The 25,723-nt window shown below is 37.9% G+C and overlaps 1 protein-coding gene and 1 long non-coding RNA gene across 2 annotated transcripts; one reads left to right on the top strand and one right to left on the bottom strand.

The window, feature by feature from the left end:
• Window positions 1–11,284: 11,284 nt before the first annotated feature.
• Window positions 11,285–14,649, bottom strand: LOC102293741 (FAST kinase domain-containing protein 5, mitochondrial). Its single transcript, XM_005921399.2, has 2 exons — window positions 14,539–14,649; window positions 11,285–14,042 (listed from the first exon to the last, which is right to left on the bottom strand). The coding sequence occupies exon 2, from the start codon at window positions 14,028–14,030 to the stop codon at window positions 11,610–11,612; it is 2,421 nt and encodes an 806-aa protein (XP_005921461.1). The 5' UTR covers window positions 14,031–14,042; window positions 14,539–14,649; the 3' UTR covers window positions 11,285–11,609.
• Window positions 14,650–17,704: 3,055 nt separating this feature from the next.
• On the top strand, window positions 17,705–21,487 carry LOC102294036. Its single transcript, XR_315731.2, has 2 exons — window positions 17,705–17,987; window positions 20,073–21,487. It is a non-coding gene; the product is annotated as an uncharacterized LOC102294036 (long non-coding RNA).
• The last annotated feature ends 4,236 nt before the right edge of the window (window positions 21,488–25,723 follow it).

Raw genomic sequence — 25,723 nt, 5'->3', positions numbered from 1 at the left:
AATGCAATCGTTTTAAACAGCTGTTGTAATTATTAAAGCAAAACCTCGGCAATGTGAGACAACAAATCAATCCCTACACTAGTTTACAATATGAAACCCATAAGAGCTTGGGTAAATTATTTAAAGGCACTATTTTAGATCTCACAATGTCTGTTAATAATTCATCACATATCCTGCATACTTGAAAACACCTGAGTTTGTGTGGGGCTTTACATGCATATTCAAAATTCCAGATTTGACACAGAAATGCAGCTAAAAACAGAAGACAAATGTCTTTCTTGTCACTGGATGTGATGAGCATCTTGTGCGGTGAATGAATCGAGGCCTCAGATGAGCAGATTACTGAACTAAATTCCCTCCTCCTCTTCTCTTGAGTGTTTGCGGTGCCGATAGCAATTGCAATCTTGATGGGTTCTTGTTCCCACAGCGAGATTTCTCCCACTAGTTTTAACACAGTTAAACTCCCCACCTAGCCACTGGCTACCAGATCAAAGCAACATTCATTCAGAGGAAAACAGTCAAGCGTGGAAAGTAGCTGCTGTAGAAACACACACCACTTCTTTTACAGTACGCACTACATTTTATAATTAGAACAGAGGATATTAACTACATTAATCAAGGTAATCCCGTGCTCAACCAGCACCTGCTGGGATGATTGAAGATTGGAAGCAGCAAGTTTTGTACACCTTGCTGTTTAAAGGGTAATAATGGATCTGTATCACTGAAATACTGGGTGGTATAACTTAAATTCAGGTACTGCAGAGGAAAAAGAAGAACATGGAAAAGAAAAAAGTAGCAGTTTCTCTGGATCAAATATTTCAAAACTGGAAATATATAATGTAGTATAGGTTCCTATAGGGTACAGTGGAGGAAACAGAATTGAATTGCATGGCTCTAGGTGTGAATGTGAGTGTGACTGGTTGTGTGTCTCTCTGTGTTAGCCATGCAACAGACTATCGACCTGTCCAGGGTGGAACCTGCCTGAGTTTAGGAAGATGGATGGACATTTCACTCCTTCATTATTCTTAAATACAGTGCTACGGAGGGCTCCTAGTGCTGTTCACAGAGTAAAAAAAACCACCATATTAAACTAACATAATCATTTTAAAGGAACTAGTAATTTGTGCTTTGATTCAGAACAGTAAGGTAATATTAAGTTGGGCTTTCCCCTTGTTTTGCACTTAAATTTCACCACATTGGAATACTATTTATTCTTCCTAAGCTTCAGTTTTGTGTGTCATTACTAAACCCTGAAGGTGCTGATTTAAAAGAAAAATGATAAACCTCTGAATGTATTTATTTATTTATTTATTATTTTTTGTCAATTGCTTAAATATATACAATATAGTTCAATCTTTAAATATAACATGTTTTTTAATAATTAAAAAAAGTTTTATGTTATATGAATGAACTGCATTTTGCATGCATGTGTTTCTGCCCCTCTCATAAAACCTGAACTTTTCTGTTCGTGGTGGCAACATCAAATATTGACATTGTGCATTTACCACACTGACATCCTTGGAAATCTGACATCTCCTGTATAATTAAGTTGTCCAGATTAAAGCAGGAATGGATCCTAATCAGCAGCAGGATATGTTGATAAGCATTAAAGACAGAAACTTGAAAACATCGGATCAAAAGGTCCAGCAGCGTATCAATCCTTAAGAATGACGTCAGTAACTCTGGATTTGCATGCAGTCAAATCTATTTTAAAAAACTGGCTTTACAGGCGATTTTATAAAGTTGCATTGGCTTGGTGAACGTGCAGAGAGTAAGGGAACAAAAAGAAAAGTGACTCCCCCCCTTCCCCCCATTCTGACAGAAAAAATGTCTGTGCAATACAAGACAGCTTTGGAATAGAACCTGACATTTATAGCTAACCTAAAATTATTTTTTCAATCTCTTTTTTGAATGTAAATCTTCCTTTTTTATGTTTTGTTGTTGTGTCGTGACACCTGTCCCCCCCTTTTGCTATATCCTCTTATTTACTGCTCACTTTGGCCTTTTTGCTGACTGACCACTCATTTTATTCATTATTTATTTTCCAGTACGACAGTAACATTCTGGCACCCACTGTTGCACTGCAGGAAAAAAAATTGTCCTTCTTGCACACCACTTCATTCAAAACACCCATTAGTCATTGCTTGCCATCAGGCGATAAGGTGGATATAATTCAGGAAGGAAGCAACTTGTTTTTGATTTAACTGAGGCTACCCTTTAACGGAGCTGCACCGACAATACAATACACTCTCACACTTTACATCCTCTATTTCTCACAACGTCAAGGTCATGAAACGGAAAGGCTCTTCAATAATGTGCAGCAGAGCACAATGTTTTGCAATTGTCAAAGCAATGTGAATGCGCTACAATGTACAACTCATCACTTATTTATGAATAGAAGTTGGAACACTGGAAAGATTTTAAATTCCACTAGCCCTTTCATCAACTGTCTACGGCAGCATACTTCTTGATGATATAATGCAAGCAAGGACAGAATTCATTAACCAGCAGCGGTGGGTGTAGCGTTTTCAAGTGTGTGTTTATTAGTGTGCTGCTCTGTCTCTGTAATTACCCCCCTTGCACATCTCAATACCTGATCCCTCAGTGTTAAAGATAATATAATTAATCATTACGCAATTGTTAGCGCATCACTTTAAATGTGCCTATTAGGGTTACTGGGGTATAATTACATGCTAAAATATGAATTTCCATCAAGCAGAAGATTGTTTCCTTATGCTTAAAAGCATGCGGACAAGTTTAATTTCCTCTCAAAGGTTGCATGTTCATTAATCTGTGGTGGACCACTAAAGAATAATATACCTGTGCATTGCATGAGACAGATAACCGTGATGCTTTTGTGATGTTGTAATTCTATCCTCATGCAAACACAAGTTGAAGTCCAAACAGCTCATCCATTGAAGCCGAGAACAGAGAAAAGGGTTTTATATCACAGACATGTAGGATTAAACTTTCAGGGTTCTATGTTTGCTTCAGTTCATGATGTTGCAACATTTCATCATCACTATGTGGCATTTCCCCCTTCTATTTATGACAGCATTAATATTTACAGTCACAGTGATTATCGCTAGTTGTACATCCCCCTCTCTGCCTCTGTGTCCTCTGTAATCCCTTTCCTTTTGTCTCTTGTTTTGTTTCCCTGCATTGCTTTTTCTCTCTCTCTATGTGAGTCATAGCCATGGCACTCCCTTCAACTTTCCCTATTACTGTTAGTGGGGGAACTGTGCCCTGAGGTCTTCCTGCCAAAAACCTTTTTAAATGTTTTTTTCAAATAATATTTAAAACTTTTCACTTTTTAAATTATATTCCAGTTTTTAGAACGGTATCTTTTGCACAGCAATTGTGCAGCATTCTTAACTAACTTATAAAAATTAAAATTAAAATTAAAAATTCTAATATACTAATCTACTACACTACTGACAGGACATTTTTAGGCAGCTCCCAATGATAATAATGATGCTGCCATTCATATAGTGCATTGCATTTATATATATATTAATAAAACAAGCATGGTTAATAAATTGCTCTTAGCATCAGGGGTTTTATGCCATAAATAATTTTTAAGAACATAAATAATAGCATATGCTGCTAGCAAACATGTTCAATCCATTACATCTCTGCAAACATTAATTCAACTGAATTCGTATTGCAATGTTTCTTTCAAAAGCAATCAAATTACTTGGATGGCTCATTGTAGTTTCTAAGAATAATTCAGGAGAATAATTGCAGATTCAATTTAATGGGTTGGTTTGTCAGTGGACCCTTTAGTTAGCAAGCCTGAGGCAAAGGCCCCATCATGTGTCCCAGAATTTCCCAAAGCAAGTTAAAGAACTATTTGCAGCAAAGCAGATGAGAAACATGCACGGAATGATTTCTGCTTCTTAACCACACAGAGGCAGTACACCAAAACATCAAGCAAATAAAGTAAACATTTTACAGTACACACAGTGGAAAAACTAGACTGCCACACACCTGGACCAAAAGCAAAGTGGCAAGAAAGCTGCCTTTACAAGCACTTCGCAACAGTGGGAAGGAAAAACTGCCTTTTAACAGAAAGAACTCAGGCTCAGAGAGGTGCAGCCTTCTGTTGTGACTCCTTAGGGACAAAGACAAATAATACTAAAATGCATTATCATTGCAACAGTTACTACAGTCATTTTTAAGTGTGCTAAGATGAACTTTAAAAATACTTTAAAAACAAGAGTCAAACCTTCCAAGTGCTCTTGGCAGAAAACACTGACAGAAAACTTCTCCCATGTATCTTGATTCTCATTAACTCATCACCGGCAGTATATCTAACTCAGCATTTCAGTCACTCTCTGCTTCTTCCTGGCTAAGTGATAGAAACTGCAGGTCTTTCTGCTTGTCTTGATTCATTTTCTTCTGTTCTTTTTTTCTTTTTACATTTGAACAATTCTGTTAGATTACTCCACCACCTCACCTGCCAGTCCAGCCAAGCTTCTCCACATAGTGACAGCTTCTGTCCTCTTCCCAAGTCTCAGTTCTTCTGCTCCTCTTCCTTCCTTGTCATGGTGACTCCTGCCACCACCATCAGCCCTGTGAGCTCTGCCAGTCCCGTTTCATCTTCAACTCAGCCACCTTAAATATACTGGGTCCAGAAATTGTCACTGACTTCAACACACATGACATAAATGGAGTTCAAGTTTGTCAAAAAGATAAATGGCACACAAGCTTTTGGGTATCAGCATTCATTATATTTTGGCGACAAAGTGCCTTCAGTATTTCAGCATTTATTTAAAACTGTAAATTGTAAAATGTATACCTCTTCAGTCAAAGTGCCCAAATGGGACACCAGAAATGTCACATTTAGAAGCAGTAATGGTGATAAATGCACTGGCTAGTTAAACAGATGGCATGTGAATGGTATATGATTCCTTCACATCCTTTATCTGAATCCTTTACGTGGCAACTTTGAACCAACTCACAACAACAGAGATTTTGTTGACAGATTTTCAAAATAAGAACATTGCTGCAAAGTTCAAGAGTTTCAACTTGAATGTGTATGATACCGTAGTGATGAGTAGTATTTGGTAGGACATTTTGCACATAAATAATTAATTGGTAATTTCATTGACTTTTGAACATCTCTCAAGGACTTTGATACTTAAAACCTGCAAGTGATCTTTATCCTTGTGTATAAGCTGTTGGTGCACTGAGCTTTTGCTTAATGCGCCCAAAGTAAGGGTGTCATTGATTCGTGCCAAAATTGCAACTCCTGTTCTGTTTGTTGCAGCCGTTTCTCTTCTCACCTTCACCCATCTTGCACGATAAGCAGCCTGAATCCTGATATGTGTCAGGCTGAAGTTTCAGTGCTGTGACTCAGCTGTTGTTGAAAGTTTTTAGGCCCTGTTAATTGAAAGAGAATAACTGAACCCATATAACCACGTAAAAAATACATCAGTCTTTTAATTCAATGTGAAGCTTATAAGCTCTTGGATTTGTAGATATTGCTTAAGGCTTTATGATTTCATTGTTCAAAAGCAACAAATGAAAATGTCTTTTACCTTGTGGCAGTTAAAGAACTCACAAAATCTGGTGTTCCAAACGAATATTTTTTTAATTGACTCAATTGGCTTTAATGCTTTTTTTGTTCATTATTCACACCGCAGTTATCTATGTTTTATATTAACAATAAAAATAAAAGGCTACATGTAATATAAAAGATGTCACACCAATAGATAATTATAACCAGTCTCCAGTTCCCCTCAGGTCAAAGGAAATTTTTTGGATCTCTCAGCTCACTGACTGCTCTCCTCACCCTTGGTTCCTGCAGCAACAGTCATCTGTGCACTACCTGCTTCGTGCCAAAAGGCAGACAGGCATACTTGGTAACAAGCTGCTGAATATATGATGACTTAGGAGCATGTGTGGTTCCAAGACTATTTTTATTTCTAGAGGAACTTGAACAAACCATGAGCTGCATGCTTTTTTGATAAGAAAGACACCGGCTTTTGTCACATCATTCACAAAATATAGGCTATGTCTATCACTTTGTTGTAATCATTTGTGTGTGGGTAGCCAATTTTACACCCATAAAGTGGCAATCTTCATCAGTGTTTACATAAATGGTATTAAAATGGGGATTTGAAATCGCTTTATTAACAAAAAACAAAAACAAAAAAAACTTTCAGGGCCGTTGCAGTGCAGTAAACCAAAACTGACCTTGAAATTCTTTGTGACGTGCCAGCCAGAATTTGCATGATTACGAAGTTTTATAATGCCATGACCCCTTTGCAAATGCCATGGTGCGACTGTATTACAGTGACTCTGCTGTACAGTTCCACTGACTTTGTGAGCTTGCATCAATCCTGCTTTGCGCTGTAATGATCTGTGTGACCAAGTGATGAGTGTAGAGGGACAGCGTTGTGCTTATGCAACTCTGTTTGCGCAAGTGTCATCTTGAACTTATCTCTCACAGGGAGGAAGACAAATAATATTAATTAGCATTGAAACAAAGAACCATTTTCCCCCAGTACCTTACGCTTTTTTACAAGCTTGCTAAAAATAGTCCCTGCTGTATGATCAAGGAGATTTTAATTGCAACAGCATATGCTTTAATTACAGGAGGTTTTTTTGCAAATGTTTATTCCCGATGAACTTTTGAACTGAATAACCAAGCTGCATATTATCATTGTTTTGCTTCTCTTGTTCAACTGTTTCCTTGTAAAGGCCCTTCTAGTCATGATGGATCTTTTCTTGGGCTACTTGCAATCTTTTTCTTTGGAAAGGAACAACTAACTGCTACCACCATACATGAGAAACTGACCTAATAGAAATCGTAGCATCCCAGAGCTTTGTCATGTCAAAGGCTGAAACAGAATAGTATCACCTCTTGTTTAGTGATTATTTTTCTCTGTCCATGTGAAACTAAAGCAGAGATGGGAAATATACATTTTACCAGAGGGCCATACTGACATAGCTAAAGTAAAATTAGAGCCACACATTGTGTAAAAGAGCATAACGTGGAATATAGCTACAATGACGATATAAAACAATGTTGAACAACATAAAAACCATCCATCTATATCAGCAATTAAATTAGGCTACATCTTGTCAGTTCTGTGACTGTTACACAGGTGGATGAGAAAAACAGTGGAGTGGATTTGAGTATAGCATCATTCATTAGTCTCAGGATTTCTTATCATAATCAGGCTTCTTATAGATTTTTTGAAGGGTTGTTTTGCTTCAGTTTTAGAATATTCCTGGGGACGATTTAAGATGGTCCGTGGGCCAGTGCTGGCTCGTGCAATTGCATGGATTAAAGCTTGTATAGCCCATGAAAAACATTCTCTTTATTTTCTTAGGGATAAAAACGAAATAAATAAATAAAAATAAAGAGAAAATAAAGAAAATTACACCACACATCAAACAAAATTCACCGTGTTCTTCAGGCGAAAACATTTATCTCCTAATAAATGTGGAGCCAAGCAGCAAACCCTCACCTCGTTCACTTTTTTTTAAGGTCTATCAATAGCAGCTGAGACGAGGGGGGAATGCAAACACTCCCTATCAGCCGTGTTCCTGAAGCAGTTGGTTAAGCGCAGTCTATGTGTTTGGAATCTTAAAGGCAAGGAGCCACACGTGCTATTGAACACTGAAGAGGTCAGAAAGGAAGTGACAGTGAGAGAGAGTGATACAGAAACACTTAAGACACAGGCAGTATTTAGTCCTTTCAAAACTGTGATGGGGATCATTTGACATAACGCCGCAGGGGAAATCATTTGCATATATCTGGTTAATCCACACCTATTCCCCTCACTTGACAATGTCAAGGAGACAATTCAAGACTGGAGTCTATGAAATAGATTTCTCCCTTGGCTAGTAACTGTAAGGTAATTCATCAATTTTTAAAGAATATGTGACACTAGGATTTGTCTGTTTATACTGAAAGGTAAATTAAGGAATTATAGCAGACAGAGAGTACTATGCCTATGTTGAGATAAGTTAAGAAATGTTGATGGAGCTTAGGCTACTTTCAGACTGCAATGGATTAGGTTGAGAAAAGGAAAAGAATTGAAATGCAAATAAGACGGGATTACTGAGAGAGCATTCACTCTACCAGAGCCTCCTCGATTAACTGCTGAAATACTGGTTGCATTTGAAAAGTGTCTAAGCCTAATGATTATTCTCTCTTTACTTACTTTTGTTTATAGCAGGGTAATGACTCAATAAATATCTTGTTATTGGTGAGATATGAAGAAAGAAATAGGAGAATTTTTATCACTTTGCTTTGACTGTTACTCAGAATTCATTGTGCATAATCATCCAATCTAAGATGATAATAATTGTACTTTTTCCACACAATCTATTAAACTGTGTCTCTGTGGCAGAGAGCGCCTATTTCTGAAACACGTTTGCACTGGTTAGGGTTAACCTGAAAACATTATTTTCGTTATCTCCTTAGATGGATAAAGGATTTATTTGACTATCCAATGAGTTACGTTTGAATCCAGAGAAAATGGTGCTAAATGAGAAACTGAATCATATCAACTTCAAAAGCATGCTTCCTGCAACCCCAGAACTGTGAAATTTGTAGCTGCGGGCATGGCACTGACTTGAAAGTCCCAAAATGTGAATTCTCTTTATAGTTTTTTCAGATCTGTGAAGAAAAGGGAAGGTATTTATTGACTCCTCTCTACCTTATGACAGAACAGCAACTCCCTTTGAATGTGCTTCTTTTATCTTTGATGGGTGTGTAGATTGGGTATATTGTTATAAGCACTATGTGCTGTTGATCGAATGTAAATACATTTTCCTTGTGTGTTATTTTAACTTTAAAATTGTGTTTCCAGTGATCTTATGACATGCACACATTGTATTTTAATTATTTATTTAATGTGAGTGTCTTGCAAATATTCAAATGCTCAAAAATATCAAGCTGCCATGGAAATATTGCACGATTGCTACTCTGTCAGAATGTGATGTTTCCTAAGGGAAGAATGCTCTCTGCTGGCAAGTTTCAGGCATAGCACAATGCTCTCCCTCCATTCATTCACTTCTAATTCCCCCTGCAGGAGGCAGTGGCATAAGAGTGGCCTGCTGCGTCCTCCAGCTCCTCCTGGGACATCATCAAGTGCTCCCACACATGCAGACAGATGTAGAGTTGATTGAATTTGTCTTTTATAGTGCTCATTTCTGCCCCTGTCACCCCATATCACTCTTCTCTCCCCAGCAAGTGACTTAAAGGATGTGACAGAATGAGAGAGAAAGGAATTAGGGCACTTGCTTGTGGCCTGAGCTTCACTTCAGGTTTATTCTGTTTTCCCCCTTAATTCCTGAAGCGGAAAACTTCAGATAATCACACACTTCAATTTTAAATCTGCTCAGTGCATCTGGGAATTATTACTGTTAAAATATTTCAACCAGCTGTGGAGGTTTTTTGCCTTTCTTTTTGGCACTGTCCAACAAAGAGTCCTTGAAGCGGCTTTTTGTTTAGGGCAGCTGGCAAGATTAAAGCACCAACAACATCTTCAGGGAGCCACAAAGAAAAGGAGAGATAGAACGGGAAGGAACAAACATTTTAAGAATGGTCAGCACACCTGCAGTCTCACCACACAAGGGCTCATTTCAGCTTTTTTTTATCATGTTCCTAGACACTGATATGTAAGCAAAAACGGGATGATTTCCGGCATTGCACTGCTTTCCATGCATGTCAATAGATTGCAGGAATCAACTTGCAAATTCGTACAACATATATCCAATATGAAAATACTCACAATTTATTCATGTTTTATTAATAATTTTTAACCGTGAAAAGTGATGCATACAGTGTTTTTCCATGAGTGGGATTTAGGAAATTGCATTGAAATGCCATACTGTCAGTAGCAAACACACTCTTGAGTTACAAGCAAAGAAAACAGGAATGTAAAAACTCTGCAATAAAAAAATCTGTTCCACAAGCAACTCTGTACTACTGCTACACCACTTTGTGTTTACAGCTACAAGGCAAGAAAAGGTGTCACAGAAAATAGTTCTAACAATTTCTTTCATCCTTAAAAAAAAACATAATAACAAACATGACCTGCGGAGCAAAGCCATTTTAGGATAGCTCGGAGGAGTCAAAAGTAGCTGAATTTGAGAACATGAGTTCTATTAGGAATAATTTCCCAGGTTTAGTGGCTATGTGACTAGTTTATGACTTGTAGACTCAAACTTATTTATTAGGTAACACTGGCTGAAAATTCCAAGCAGTGCCAGATTTACATTAATTCTTCATATTAATGGGCAAATGCTTAAGAATGGTGTATCCTACTACTCTAAAATGTCGTTTTTAAGCCAATCAGGAAGGTGGTTGCACAAATCGTGGCTTAAAAGCAAGTGAATATAGTTGATTTCATAGTTATTAAGCAATTGCTGAGCAGCTAAAGGCTATACATTTTGACTTACTCATCTTTTACATAACTGTACTTAATGTTCTATCCATACAGGTTAATTTCATTCAAGGTCTTCACTCACTTTCAAAAAATAAAGTGTATTTTATTGACAGTTTAGGTCCATCATCATTTAATGATGCCAGTTTGTCTTGTTAATCTTTTGAACTTTGTTTAAATTTTACTTTAAAGTTGTTGTTTTTTTTAAAGTTGAACTACAACATTATAGAAAATGATATCCAACATGAGGCGTTCTTTAAAAAAACTCACCAAAGATGCAAAAGATAATGACATCGCCCACATGATGAATGAATCATAGCTGAATTTCCTACTGTCATGTTTTTGTTTCCACTTAATTTACACTGTAAATGTTTCTAGCATTTGTTTTTGTATGTATTTCTCCTGTTGTGTATTTATTCTTGTTGGCTTTAAATGGGACCTAAAATTCTGTTTGACCTCATGTGAACAGATGTGTTGAAATGACAATAAAAACCCTTGAATCCTTGAACACTTTAATTCACTGTCACAATGGTCTTGAATAAACAAGCTGCTTGCATGAGCAGAACATGCAAGCATGTTAGCTTTGCTAAGGAAATGAAAGAAGACCCAGATCCATGTTTGAATTTGAAAAAACATGTTAGACATAAAATGCTGTTATTTTTGGTTTTCATTTGCTAAAAGGTTGTGGCATCCCATTTTAATCCTGTCTTTATTAAGTTATATAACAAGTTTTGGCTTTCCAGGTGTCGTAATACAGATTCCTAAACAAGCATTGCCTTTAATTCCGTATTCACAGTGACATATTTAATGTGCAAACTGGGCAGGTTCACACTTGAGATAGAAAAACTGACCTCTGAAAAGACTATCATCATTGATTTGAATCAGGAAAAGCTTAACATTTAAGTAAACACACAAGAACATACAAATGTTAAATGTATTTTATACTACAGCCAGGCATTGAAAAGCTGATGCTTTAGTTTTCATGTCAAGTTTTTACAGTCTTGAAATGTAAATGTAAAAATATATTTTTACAAAAATCTCAACAAAAAAACATCTTTGCAATACAAAACATCTTTTATTCTGCAATGTGCAGATATTTTGCACACTGTAAAGATTTTCCAGAAGCCTGATGGTTATATAGTTTGCAACGGACTCCATATTTTCTCCACTTCACTGTGGCTCTTACAGGTCTGAGCTCCATTATAGATTGTCGTAGAGTTTGCAGTGCAGATATGCCAGCTTTTCGGCTCTGCTTTTCCTCAGCAATGGAAACCACTCTTGATAACTAAGCTCTACAACCCTATAGCCTGCTATCTTTAACTGCCTTCTCTTCATGGCATGAAGTCCCAGGAGCTGCTGTGACTGGGAGCAGAAGTGGTTCCTGTTCGAGACCTGTACGGCAATTTTGACTATCTCATTGGAGTCCTTGCGAGAAGACCCAAGGTGACTGGGTTTGGTCAGAGTTTCTATAATATCAGTGGTCAAGTCTAGCACTGTGTCAAAGAGTCTCCCACTTTCATCGGGCCGTAATCTTTGAAGAGATGTAGTCTTCACTTTAGGTGATTGAGCCAAAGGCGATTTTGTGTTGTTGTTTTTATTTATCAACTGTGCTAAAAGTTCATCAGTTATTGTAACTCCTACATTTAATTTCCCCCAACCCTGATTAGAAGGAAATGTGGATGAGCTTTGTTCTAGAGATGCTTGGTTCACAGGTACAGGCTGCCCAGTGGAGTTGAGGTGCACTTCCAGGTCAATGGAGCGAGTATGGGGAAGGATCATTCTTTTACATACAAACTCCTCTCCACCAAGCAGATCTTTCAGAGCAGATTCTGCCTCCTGAACCTCAGGTTTCTGGCACACATCTGACTGAGCAAACGTCCACAGCATTTCTGTAACCTCATCTCGAAGTTCATTGCTCAGTCGAGGGCCAGTCCACTGAGGCAACTCCAAAGCTACAACTCCATCTAAAGTGAACAAATCCTTCTTCAGCTCAAGCTGTGTGCATTTCAGTGCTAAGTTGATAAAATCAGGGCTCAAGGCTAATGCAATTAGGTCCTCTGGGAACTGTGAGACAAAGGCCAAGCCTAAAAGACCAGTGAGCAGATGCTCTGGGTATCGTTGAAATTCAGCTTTCCTTTGCCTCAGGGATTCTGTAAGACTTGGATAGAAGCTTGGACTCCGTGATGGGAGAAACCCTAATGTGCCATAAGCCCACAAGAGTTTGCATGAGTCTTTACTTCTGCAGTGTGGCACTAGCAAGGGTACTCTGTCAGCGACAGCAGTAAGGATACTGTCATTACTGTAATGAAGAGCAGAACAGGTCAGTACCACGTGCATTAGCCCCTTGACACCCATTCTGTGGGCACGCTTAGGAACTTCCTCTGCCATGGCCTCCAGCCATGCCCTGTGATATAAATAACTGAAACGCAAGTACTTCAACACATTCACCATGGCAAAGTCGCTCATCTCCTTCACAAAAGAGAGTGCCTTATCGACAATGCGAGTTACTGCACTCTCAGATATTGAAGTTTGGGATTTAAAGAGTCCTAAGCATATAACACCAACCTCCTCAGGTCGCAATTGTAGCAAATGATGCATGAGAAGCTGCTCCAGAGGACGGATCAAGTCTTTTGGACACTGCCTACCCTCTCCCAATATATACAACAGTTGGACCAGCTCGGGCACGCCCAATTGTCCCAGATGCAGACGAACAGAGTCATAGAGGTGCAGTAGGAACTGAGGTGCCTGCTTCCCTATACAGCGCCACAAATCAGCAGCTAAAATCAACTGATGCAAAGTCATCTGACTGGACCGGCAACTCAGCTCAGTCTCGTACAGTTCGAGTACAGCGTGGGCAGAGGGCATGCCCAGCCACACAAATGACTGCAGCACCTCCAGCAGCTGAAGTTGAGTAAAGTGGCGAAGGTGTTCCACGGAATATCGGAGGAGCATGATGAAGCGCTGGTCACTCCTCACTAACGGCATCTTGTCTGGGTGCAATCGACTGAGCTCCAAAAGAAACTGAGACACATCAGATGCTTTCATGCTGCCCTTTAAAACAGCCACTTTTTGGAGCAGCTGCATTGCCTCCTCCCATTTGAGTGGGTGAGGTCTTTGGTTAAGGTCTAGGCTCATTGAGGCATACTCTGGTCTGCATTTGTGGAAGGCACGCGTCTCTACTTTAACATCTGGTAGTACAGGTTTTCTCTGGTAAGAGGACGCTGAGGGGATCTCTGGTTCAGAGCTTTTATTGAAAGCCAAGTCCAGAAGAGTGTTCTTTGAGCTGGAGAGGTGTCGTGAGCAACTCACACTGTAGCGATTGCTCCGTTGCCAGAAAGAAGGTGCGAGAGTGGGTAGACACTGCTCATCTTCATCGTTGTCTGTTTGGCTATGGGAGGCTGCAGAGTTCAATGCAGAGTGATGATATGAAGAAGGGCTGTAACGGAGCCTGTAACCTTCTAAACATACTCCATTGTGCTGCGACAAGATTCTCTTTTCCTCCAGATCATCAGCTTCATCCTCTGGTTTGATATACGCATGCTGAGCCCTGGCAAAGCCTTTTCTCAGGCCTGGGAGGTGGCGTAGCCTGGGCATCCAGCGACACACCACACAGGTAGCCATGGGTGTACCACACTAGAAAACATAGCAAAATACAGCAAAACAAAAGTCATGTGCCAAGTCAAGTAATGTGCCAAGCAAAAACATATCTTACAAATGAATAAATTATACATTGTTTGTATTAAAACCACAATTAAAAAGATAAAGATTCATACAGATGAGCTTCCTTGTTAGTTTTTAAAGGTTGAAACTTTAGATACAAACATAAAGCTGCTTGTCAATCGTGACATACACTATTTTTTTGTTATGGTGGCTATAATAATGCACTTTGTAGCTCTTTCCGAGACTGACTACAATACATGATATTTCTCTCTTAAAATTACAGTTTAAACTAAACGATAAACCTAAATTATTTAGAGATTTACATGTTAAAGTAGTCTGTCCATCTGTAAACCAACAGAGGTCAGACACGTTTTAGAATGAGACAGCAGGAAACACGATGCTAATTTAAACTACACTAAACTAAAAGTGCACAAATCTGTATGTATTTTAACCAGATCGTTGAACTGACCTTTTACGATCCAAAAGCAACACGTGCAACGGTGAGAAACCTCAAGAAATCATGGCAGGAACACACAGCATTAGTCTGTTAGAACGACTCTTCTGACAGACCTACGGCAACCCCACCGGAACTCGTGAATTTGATTTTCAAAATAAAATAAACTTTACATTATCAGCTACATTGTTATACGCATACATATTCTAAAACAAATTAATACATCAATTTGAAATATAGAGCACTGTATTAGCACGCCGCATTTTAATTTAATCCTTAGATTTAATAATAATTGCCTGTAAAAGTACCGTGTCTGACTATATGATATTATTATGGCAGGTTGATCTAACTTCCGTGGAGAGCAGCGTGTGACCTATGGCAGCTGGGTAGGTTCAAAACTACTCATTCAACGAGCCGCAATGAGAACACATCAGCAATAACACAAGTTGTGTTAACTGAAACTAATTAATAATAATTATTACATTTGATCAAAACAAAAAAACACCCTACCTAACCTAAGATGTTCGCATACCATAAAAACCATTCATGTTTAAATCTTATTTTACATCAGTACCCAGTAGTACATAAATAAATGTGATTCTGGAACTAAGAAACAATGTAGATATACAACAATTTTTGTGATAATTACTTTTATATTTTATGTTGATTCAATGGTTACAGTACTGTGCAAAGGTCTTGAGCTACCTTGTTTTTTAATTCGTTGCTAGGAAATGGGAAAGAGCTTGAAAGTCAGTATTTGGTAAGACTAACTTTATGCGTCAACATAACTTGGACTATTTTTTTTTTCTTATTTGTTAATTACATAACTTTCATGTACTGTTCATCTGCTCTAACATTTTTAAGGCCTGCCACTTCTTCTTTTGTGTTCCAAGCTCTTTGGGAGTCAACTTGTTAGTGCAAAAATACTATTTTATATTTTATGTTTTTATATGGCAGATATTATTTATAGATTTTTTTCATATTTATAATTCAACAAAAAAAATGGGAACACATTCTGTGTTTTTTGACAGGCTTCTAGTAAAGAAGATGCAGAAGAACAATTTAAAAGTTCTTTGCTAAGTTGTCTGTTTTTTGTAGATACAAAACTGCTTCAGCCTTAGAGTTTGGTAACTTTTTTTTTTATGTTGGAACGATTCAGGACGGAACTGAAAATGAATAAAAACATCCAATGTTCAAAGAAAATTTTTAGCATATCTTCAGAAAACCTGGCATTTAATTCATTGGAAGCAAAATATTAAGAAAAAAGGGGTAACTCTTTTTCGTATTTGTTGTGTGAGAAGCTGAGCTATCAAACTAGGTTATACTGTAAAACATGTTTTATTTTTAAAATCTATCAATTTTTTTCTTTTCTTTTTCCCTTTCTGTTTATTTAGGTATGACCAACGTTAATTATTATTGTCCTGTTTAGATGTCCCATATTTTATTCAAGTGTGTTTATTCTAATATTTCTACACATAATAATTTCTTAATTCCAAAATGTACTGCCCAAGTCTAAAACAAGTTGTATATCAGAAGATATGTAAGGGCACAGACACTCGCTGCCATTTGAAGTCTTTAAGTTTTTCACTCTATAGATCCTGTCTTGCTCCTCCTTACTGTTGTTTCAAAATTTTATTCTTTTATTAATAAATTTGTTAATTTATTTTAAAACAGCAAACAATTCATGTTCAGTTAACTTGAATTGTTTGCGTTTTACAGATAATGAAAATGACCAATCTAATCAATTTGATTTAAAAAAAAAAAACATAAAAGTTGGTTGAATAGAAAAATATCTGGTTTTGATGTTTTTCTTTCTCTTAAATGCAACACAACTTCTTTCTGTGAAAGATTCATTCCTAACACTAAAACTGTCTAAGATTCAGTTTAATTATAAAATTGTGGTGAGTAAATTCTAAGTGTTTTAGTTTAGTTTTATTACACTTAGGCAAGCTCACTGTCACATTTTTACCACATGAGATTCTACATATTCTCTTCAAACACCTCGATTTTAAACAACAGTTGTTGCTGTTGTTAGTTTTTGAAGATTTCCACTATATGCTGTATCCATTCTATGCCTGCAAAAAAACACTGTTAACAAAATAAAAGATTGATTTGTAATGTTGCCACCCCCATGTTTTTGTTTGCTTGTTTGTTTTTTGAATCCTCAAAGTGAATTTTAGGAAATGTTAAATATGTCACAGAAATAACAGTTAAAGTGAGACTTACACCTCTTTGAAATAGTTATTGTATCTATTTTATTTGTTGTTGTTTTTTTCATTAAAGTGCAACATCATAATCGTTCATATGTTTTCAATGCAATGCTTTCTGTCACTGAAATTAACATTTGCATTTCTCTTCTGTTTGAGCAGAAAGGGCAACTTCAAAATCTGTGCCTCCATTGTGTGACTTCACACATGAATGAATCCAGGGGTTAGAGGTGAACTACACTGACCTATGTGCAAGACAATTCTCTCATTTCTGCTGGGAACACTTCTTATGTCCTTTGAGAAGGTATAGCCCCAGCAAAAGACACTGAGCCATGTAGGTGGCCTTTGGATTCCCTTTGTAAAACTTGTTGCTGACATTAATGAATATTTTTATGTTACTAAATGTTACAGTTCAATTGTATACAGAAGCATGGTGGTATAGTCTTTCATTAAACTAAAGATATAAATCTATTATAATATTTTTTTAAATTTATCTAATATTGTAAATAATGTCAAATCAAAAACAAAACAAAAAAAAACTAAAACATGGAAAGTCGAAAAATTGTATCATCATTATTATTCGTTTAATTTCTAAGGTTCTGTTTTGGTTACACTGCGTCAAATTCTGGTCAGCTACAAATCTGAAAAGCCATCCCAGAAAATTCCCCAAATAATACGTTTTATGTAGTAAACAGATTTAGCACACAGACGTATACTATCATCCAGTTTAAACAAATAGAATACATTTATTTTTCGTTAGATCGAATTATTTTAAGAATGTATTAAATTTCATAAAACATTTTTATTCCACGTGTAAACATCACCAAAATCAACTTAGAGAGCCTTAAGGCGTCCCGTCCAGTGATTATAATGGGAGGCAATTTGATATATTTTCCCTTATTGAAACGGCTTATCTATGTGACCACCTTTGTATGTATAGCTACAATATATGAATTAAGTGAGGAAACTTCAGAGTCCCACTTGGAGAGGAAGTAGAGGATTTATGCTAATGAAGGAGTTGAGGCTCCGCTACGCTGGCTGGGAACCGCCCTTCATTCACCACATGGTTAAAAGGAGAGTCTACTCGCGCCACTTTCGCAATCTTACTACGATTCCCAAAATCCTAGCAAATCATAATAGTAGCACATGGTTGTGCACTTTTTGGAGGGGGTTACACGTCTTAGCCGATGTTTAATCTGTGAAGTCTGTGTTCTTTTTTTTTTAAATTTTGCAGATGTCCAAGAAACTGGGTAAACGGTAAGTCTGAACAAGTGAGTGAAGATGGTGGATTTTTTTAGTGTCTTATAAGGCGCGTGTTGTTGGCAAGAAACCTGTTGTTAGCCTTTTTTGGGAGATGCGGTAAACGTCGGGAAAGTGAAATGCGCTGGGTTGACTTCGGTACGTGTGTGCGCTCTAACGTATATGCGAGGAGGGGAGAAGAAAGCGTTTTAATGGTCAAGTTTCCGCATTTTTAAAAACAAATGTTGTAGGAGCGCATGGCAACCTCTCCTCCATGGCAGGAGAATGAGGGAGATTTGAAAAGCATGTGTTGCCGCTGCTGTTGCACCTCTTGTCGGTACCTCGGGGAAGTGGTCCACACTCGTAAAACGATAAAATTAAATAACCGCTAAAAATTTTGGCAAAAGCCCCAAGTTGTAGACACACGTGCCCGCGCTGTCTGCCGTCTGTTTGTAGAATTTTTAAGTTTTCAGTCATTTCGGGTTGCGGTGGTGTACATTTAAAAGTGCCTCCAGAACAAAGCAGCAGCAGCACATGGGGTTCTAGCAGGCCGCGCGCCTTTGCTATCCCGCGAGCTGCCGAGTTAGCAGCTAACGCTAATATGCCAATAAAAACATTGTGATTTCATAATAATAACATAATTGTCACTAGCTGCGCGGGCTCTCTTATGTTTATTCAAACGCCGCTGTCGGGGTTTACAAGCACCTGGGAGCACGTGTACTGATCTCTAATTAGCATGTGTGAGTTAGCCATACTGAAATAACTAAGTTGGCTAAGACAAGGGGCAATACAATGCTTAGAAGTGGACGGGGAGTGGAAGCTAATATCCAAACATTACCAGCATACTTCGTGAGATTACTAGGGTATTGGGTTAAGTGTTGTCTTTAAGGAATACTGATAGGTGAACAAACTTTAATTGGATAATTATCTAAACACACTAGCAAGCTGCACGCGTTAGCCTGTTTGGCTAGCGCATGCTTACAGCAGACTGTTTTGATGGAGCCCTCGCGTAACTACTAGCTTGTGTGCTGGATTCTGCGTTTTAAGTTTGGAGCAGTTGCGGTCTCACGCGTGGTCCACAGACTAGTCATTATAAGCGAACGCCTCACGTGCGGCCAGTTTTAGCTGCTTGTGTGTGCACGGACACTGTAACATCGTCGATGTAGTCCCATGTGCTGTTCTTGCAGTGGCTATTAGGGTTTTTGTTTTTTTTTTTTTTTTTTTTAAACTGTGGACTCCTGGGCGCCATGTTAGCGGGTGGGGGAGGGGTACAGAAATGTGGCTGGAGTACAAGTGTTGGTATCCATGAACAGTCCCGGTTCAGACTCCTGATTTATCATTTAGCTTTAAGGTGTTCGAGGTTATTGGCGTCTCTGACGCTATCATCTCGATTGCCATACGGGAAGCTTGGCTGCTTGAGATTAATTGGAACAGAGTTTTGGGTTTGGGGGGGGGGGGGGGGTCAACGGACGCATGGTGTATAGCTACTCTTGAATAACAGTTTTTGCAGAATGTCCTGAACGTTATATTAATGCAACGATTGAAAGTGAGTGGGGTGTGCATACAGAGGGGGAAAGTCTTTCATGGAACCTCAAAATATGTGCAGAGATGGCGAATAATTGTCCAGGATTTACAAGGACAATTTAAGCACTCAATAAATGTGCATGTATTTGTGTAATTAAATTAATGATTTCTCCAGCAACTTAAAAAAACCTAATTCCTAAAAGGGTTTATAATATCTTGACCCCTAAAAATCGTCATGAAGTTTAGCCTTACAAGGACCATTCTAGTTGGGAGGGAAATGTCTTTTCTGAGTGAGTTCATACACCACACTAATCACAGTACTCTTTGCCCGTTCAACTTTGTCAAGACTCTGCAGATGTATGAGATCGTTACTGTATACTGAGTTTGATCTTTTGAATTTTTATTAGAGAAAATTACCTACGTCAAAACTTGTCAAACTGCAGCTAACCTCTAACATTTGGTAAACCACAAACTGATAAATGTTAGGCTTGAGTTGGGTATAAACTTTCTTGTACAATGTCTTTGTGTATCTTTTTTGTTATTCCTACTGTTAATGCTACATCTTATTTATCCCTACAGAACCCCATTCACATCTGTCTCCTGGGCAGTCGTCACTGTGGCTTTAAAGGCACAGTAATGCAGTCTGTGAGGAGAACGTCACACGAGCAGTTTACAGTCACTGTAGTGCCAAAGTGCTTACAGTGCAGGTAGTTTTGTTCAATTCTACTGCAGTGAAGGCACTTTCAGCACTCTTCTGATAATATTAACTGAAGGAAGCTGACTTGTTCACAAACACAGCCTTTATGTTGCAAGTCCTAAGTAGACTGAATCCACATACACTTGTAAATAGACATCTGGCAAGACCTTGTCGTCTTGCTGTGAGGCTCAGCCCCCCTGATGTTCTGGAGCAAAGCAGCTGTGTAAGAAGCAAACATGCTAAATGGTTGTTAGATGTTGTATATCCTGTCACTGTGGAAAAGTGCACAGAATTGGAGCAGCTGCTGATTTGTTTTTGTATTTTTATTTGACTTTATGTATGAGGAGAGGAGTCTTAAAAAATTGTTACCTGGCAAAATGTGACTACTACTAGTACTTATGCTAAGGTGCATCTAGTGCAGATAGTGAAGTAGACTAGCACCTACTGCCCTAAGTGCTCCTTCTGGCATAAGGGGCTGGGACTCTCATCTGCCATGTATCTCTGTATGCATACATGTGAGAGTGAGAGTTTGGGTTTTTTGAAGTATATTTGCATGGACACTCTTAATCTTAATTGTGGCTGTCCTCCGTTAGTTTTGCGTAGTTGCGCTGCAAGAAGAAATAAGTTGTGCAAATCTATGCAAAACTGACGGTGGCCTGCGTTTCCATCCAAATCCTCTTTGCGCATCGTCTATGAAAGAACAGTCACAGTCTGGTTTCCAGTGCACCTCTGTCAATAATGTAAAGACAAGGTTTCAGTAGTATTAAAGTGCTTATAGTGCAGGTAGTCTTCTTACTGTTTAAATTCTACTGCAATGTGAGCACTTCAAGTACTCCTAGACTGCGTCGTCTTGGGAAAACTGCAGGGGTAGCTTATGCACGTGGGTCTCTGGTTAGTTTTGCTGGTTTGCTTTCAGCTTTTAAATGTACTGCTGTGCAAATCCATGCAAAACTGATCATAGAACTGAAAATAATCTATCAGAAGTGATCCCTTTCTGTGCAGGTTGGGAGAGGTGGCAATGCTCTGTGCTTGTGTGGTATTGCACTTGTCCCGGCCTGTTGAGGACACTGGGAATTGTTCTGCAAGTTCTCCCAGGATACTTTCATAAAATCTGAATTTGATTATCATCTTTTTTTTGTTTTGTTTTTTATGCGCACCTATTCCTAACAAGCTTTTAAACGTAGGTCACTTGAGAGTTGAGGAAATTTCTTGCTTAGAACACCTTGTCATATATCTAAGGAAATATTTACTCTATGCAATGTAAATACAATACTTTATGAATAAATACTTAAATGACTCCTTTGTTCAAGTTTTTCTTCAAATATGTAATTCATTGTTAGTTTGAAAACTTACTTTCAAAATGAGTTTTTGCTTCATGGCACGTCTTAACTGCAGGGTGTACCAATTTCAAAGTGATTTAATCCCACAGGGGTCCTCTGCTGATGATCGCTACACACACTGTCAGAAAAAGGGGTTTCGTGTGTTTCACGCAGTTACCAGTAGGTTGTATAACAGGAGCAGCTGCATTAACTCCAGACATGCTTGCAAAAGCATGGAGCAAGTTTGTCTATATGTACACTTACCATGCATACAGAGGGGTACAAACAAAGTAGTTTTAGATGTCTACTTGTTTGGACAAATATGTAAATACATGTAAAATTGCATTGCCTTACAAACTTCCCAAAACTTGAACTTAATATTTGTCCTTTGCCCACTGATTTGTGGTCGTTATGCAATCTGTTTTATATGAAGTAAAACAATCAAGTCAGCCCTGTAATGACATGTTTATCATGCTTGCGTTCTTGAGATTTTTAAGTTAAAACAAAATATATATATTTTAAAAATATAAATTTTTTTATTATAAAAACAGTCTTGATTAATTGCGCGAACATGCCATGCAGCAGGAGTATGTATGCTTATAATTGCCAGAAGCTTCCACAAACCCTAAAGTTTCTCAATAAAAAGAAAAATGCAATTCTGGCAATTACTTCATGGTTCAGGCGTTTAAGGGTTCATGCAAATCCAGAGTAGTTGTATCTACCTTATTAAATGGAAAACTAGGTGAAACCAGTAACCTCTTTAATAAAAATTGGACACTTAAGAGACAAACTTTAATAATAATAATAATACATTTTATTTGAGGGCGCCTTTCAGAAACCCAAGGTCACCTTACAAAAACACAATTAATAAAAGGAACAATAGTCATAAAATACATAAAATAAGTTAAAATTACAAAACAGAGCGTGACAACAGATAAAATCAGCACTAGAGCGAATAAGCCAGTTTAAACAGATGTGTTTTGAGCTGTGTCTTAAATACGGAGAGGGAGTCAATATTTACAACTTTTAAATAATCTTCCTCGTTTTACTGAGTCTTAACATGGAAGTGGTGTCTGCTGTCATAGTGTTTTGATATTTGTTGGATTTTTATTATTTGGGGAGTTCAAGTAGAGTTTGCAGTTTTACCATCCTCCAGCAGAGGGAGGTAGCTGTGCATTTAAGTGTTTGCTGGTCAGTGTAAGTGGCCCTGTACTGTACAAATGTAACACATTTAAACTGGAGACATGCAAATTAATGACTCCAAATCTGAAGAAGCATGCGCCCCTTAATGTTCTTAGTTTTCACAAAATTAAGACAATATTGGGTTTTATTTATTTTTTTGGTGTCTTGTTCTGCAACGGTTTCTTTTACCTAAACCCCATTGCTATAAATAAGTACTGTGTTAACTGATATCAACTGAGTGAGCGCTCCACTTGTCCTACGGTTCCAAGATCTAGCAGACTTCTGGTCATTGAGCAGAGTTTCCATTATTTGGCATTATATGGTAGGCTGGCAGAGGGAGCCATTCACTGGAGTGTTCATCTTTCATTATCATGTCCTCTCTACTTGACAGACAAGATAAATGGGAAGCATCCAGAGAGGACATGAACTCAAAGATGCATTTCTGCTTGTCAGTCCGTGCAGATTGCTCTAGCAACCTCTATTTAAGTTGATGTCGAGAAAGTCCTATACCTTTATTAGACACAGAATGCTGTGTGACTGTGGACTGTCGGGTAAAAAGCAACCAGTGCATTTAAGTTTTTGTCCAGACTTTGAGATCCAACTATAGCTATGGAAATTAAAATAAAACACCAGAAAGAGTACTCACAATAAAGTCGTATAACTAATTTTTTTTTTCTTTTTGTCATGCAAGCATGTTGGCTTGTTCCTCGTATAGACCAAAATATCTAGCCTAAAAATTACTAGATGTTAATACATTTTGACAGTAGCCGTTTCCAGAGGATGAATCCCATGACCTTGGCGGGTTTTGACTCTTCTTTTGAATGCTATCACTCGTTTTATAACTTTGACATTTGCACAACTTGTCAGAAACTATCTTGGATGAAAAATGGCTCTGTGGTTTTCTTTGGTAAGCATTAATAACTGTGTTTTTAACTTCATTGTAAAACTATGATTCCAAAGGACTTCTGCTAATTTGCATTGTGCCTGGAAAGGAAGTTTCCTTATTTCTACAAATGCAAATGTGATTTTAATATAGTATGACATAGTTATAGTATGGCAATAGCATGATTTGATTATTCGAGGATGGCATTCAAGTTATCAAATGTTGTTACTATTAGAATGGGAAATGAGTGAATACCTGCTGTTTGTGAAATAAAGCAATTGGAAATTAACATATCGCTTTGCAGTTTGCACCTAATCCCCGCAGTACAAAAGCTCTCTCTCCTGGATATACCAGGCTTTTTGTCTTCTTGCTTGATTGCGTTGTTCATCTTGTAGACCTTCTTAATCTGTATTCAGAGTTCAGCCCCTCTTTCTTTCCCTATCGCCTCATTTATGGAAAGAAATGATAGAATTTTTTACTAGCCCCTTAACCCATTAAAGAGGTATTTTTCAGTGCAGGTTTATTGCATTTTATTGTGAACGGTCTTGCCCTCACTGTCCGCTGCATGAGTAGAGATGACACAGAACACAATACTCAGGAAGACATTCATTCACTCTTCCATTGTGCCCTCCTTGTGCTTGAATGCCAAATTAAATTGAAGACAAGACAAAAAATAATAATGATAATAATTAAAAATTCCAAATGCCATGTTTCCTTGAGGGTCAAAATGGGATGGGAGCCTTTTTGTACCCACTTAAACTATTTTAGTTCCCTGGTGAAATTTTTGTAGTAAATTTGTCAAGGATAACAGACAAAGAGAATGTGAGCACTTGAGTATGAGTCATTTTTCATGGAGGTGGGTTTTTCCCTTCTTTTTTATTTTTACTTTTTATCAGTGTTTAATACCCCCCAGCTCACTATCCTGAGCACAAACTCTTGTCCTGATAGCAGTTCCTAACCCGAAGCCATGTGTGGCTCTCATGAAGGCCACAATTTAGCAGATATCAATGTGATTTATGTCTAAATCCTAACCTGAACAGGTCTGTAGAGGTACTGCTTTCATGGTTATCAGTCTGAATTATTTTAGAGAAACCTAGCTGGCTCCTCTTAGTACCTATAGGGCTAATTGAATATTCAGAAGGGACCCTGTGTGTGTGTGTTGATGTTATGTCTCCGGGGATTGTTTAATTCTGCTAACAGACACAAAAAAGCCAGTGTGCGCCATGCTGCTGAGGCTGCAGTTCACTGCTGACATTCACTCCAGTCGGGGTCTGTTCCTTCAGCTGACCTCTGCCTGTTAACTATGGCTCTATCTCAAGGATCATGCCCGACCGGAGTGTGAACTCCAATTTTACGCATGCATATTGCACACCACAGCTGTCAATTTATGCTAATGCGCTTTTGAATCAGCCATGAAAAACAATTAATTTTCTGAGCAGGTTGAGGAGGAGTTTTCTCAAGGAGCTTGATCACAATCTTTAGTGCTGGAACTCTTGCTGACTATGTGGCTTGTGAAGTGAGACATCGACTGAATTCAGTGTCTTTTTAAGATTGCAAAACAATATCTAGTTTGCTTGATATACTGTACTGTTTATTTTTAGACCTGAAACGATCTTAGCTTATTTACGGCCATATTATAGATATGTTATTTTAGCGCTGAAAACAAACAGATGTGGGTCCAACAGTATTGTGTTTTACAGACACTGCTTGGTCTATTGCTTTGTGTTTAAAAGTAAAGACATAATCATAAAAACCTTTAATATAAAGTTAATATTATGTTTTACTTTAATTGTCCTTTTATGACCAATCATGAATATTTGGAGCAATGAAAATGATTTGAAACATGGATTTTATTTAATTGAAGAACACATACAGGGCGGTTTAAGGATGAATATGGGAAGCTGTGTGTAAAGTAGAGGGCACAGAATGCAGTGTGTGCAAGAGAGAGCATAACTGTGGCTATTCGGTGAATTGCTAAAGCACACAAAATGTCTTTAACCAAACTGCTTTCATGCTACCAATCTCTGACCTATTTTCACTCACTCTTGCTGTCACCTGTCTCTCATTTCCTGTCCTTAGGGAGTCAAAGTTCCCTTTGGCTTGAAAGCCTCTCCAATCTTTTTTCATCTGCCCAACTAATTTCCAGTAG

The sequence above is a fragment of the Haplochromis burtoni genome, unplaced genomic scaffold, assembly GCF_018398535.1.
Source record: "Haplochromis burtoni strain Fernald_Lab_line unplaced genomic scaffold, NCSU_Asbu1 Contig_48, whole genome shotgun sequence".
Taxonomy (NCBI): domain Eukaryota; kingdom Metazoa; phylum Chordata; class Actinopteri; order Cichliformes; family Cichlidae; genus Haplochromis; species Haplochromis burtoni.
This window is presented reverse-complemented; position numbering and strand designations above follow the sequence as displayed.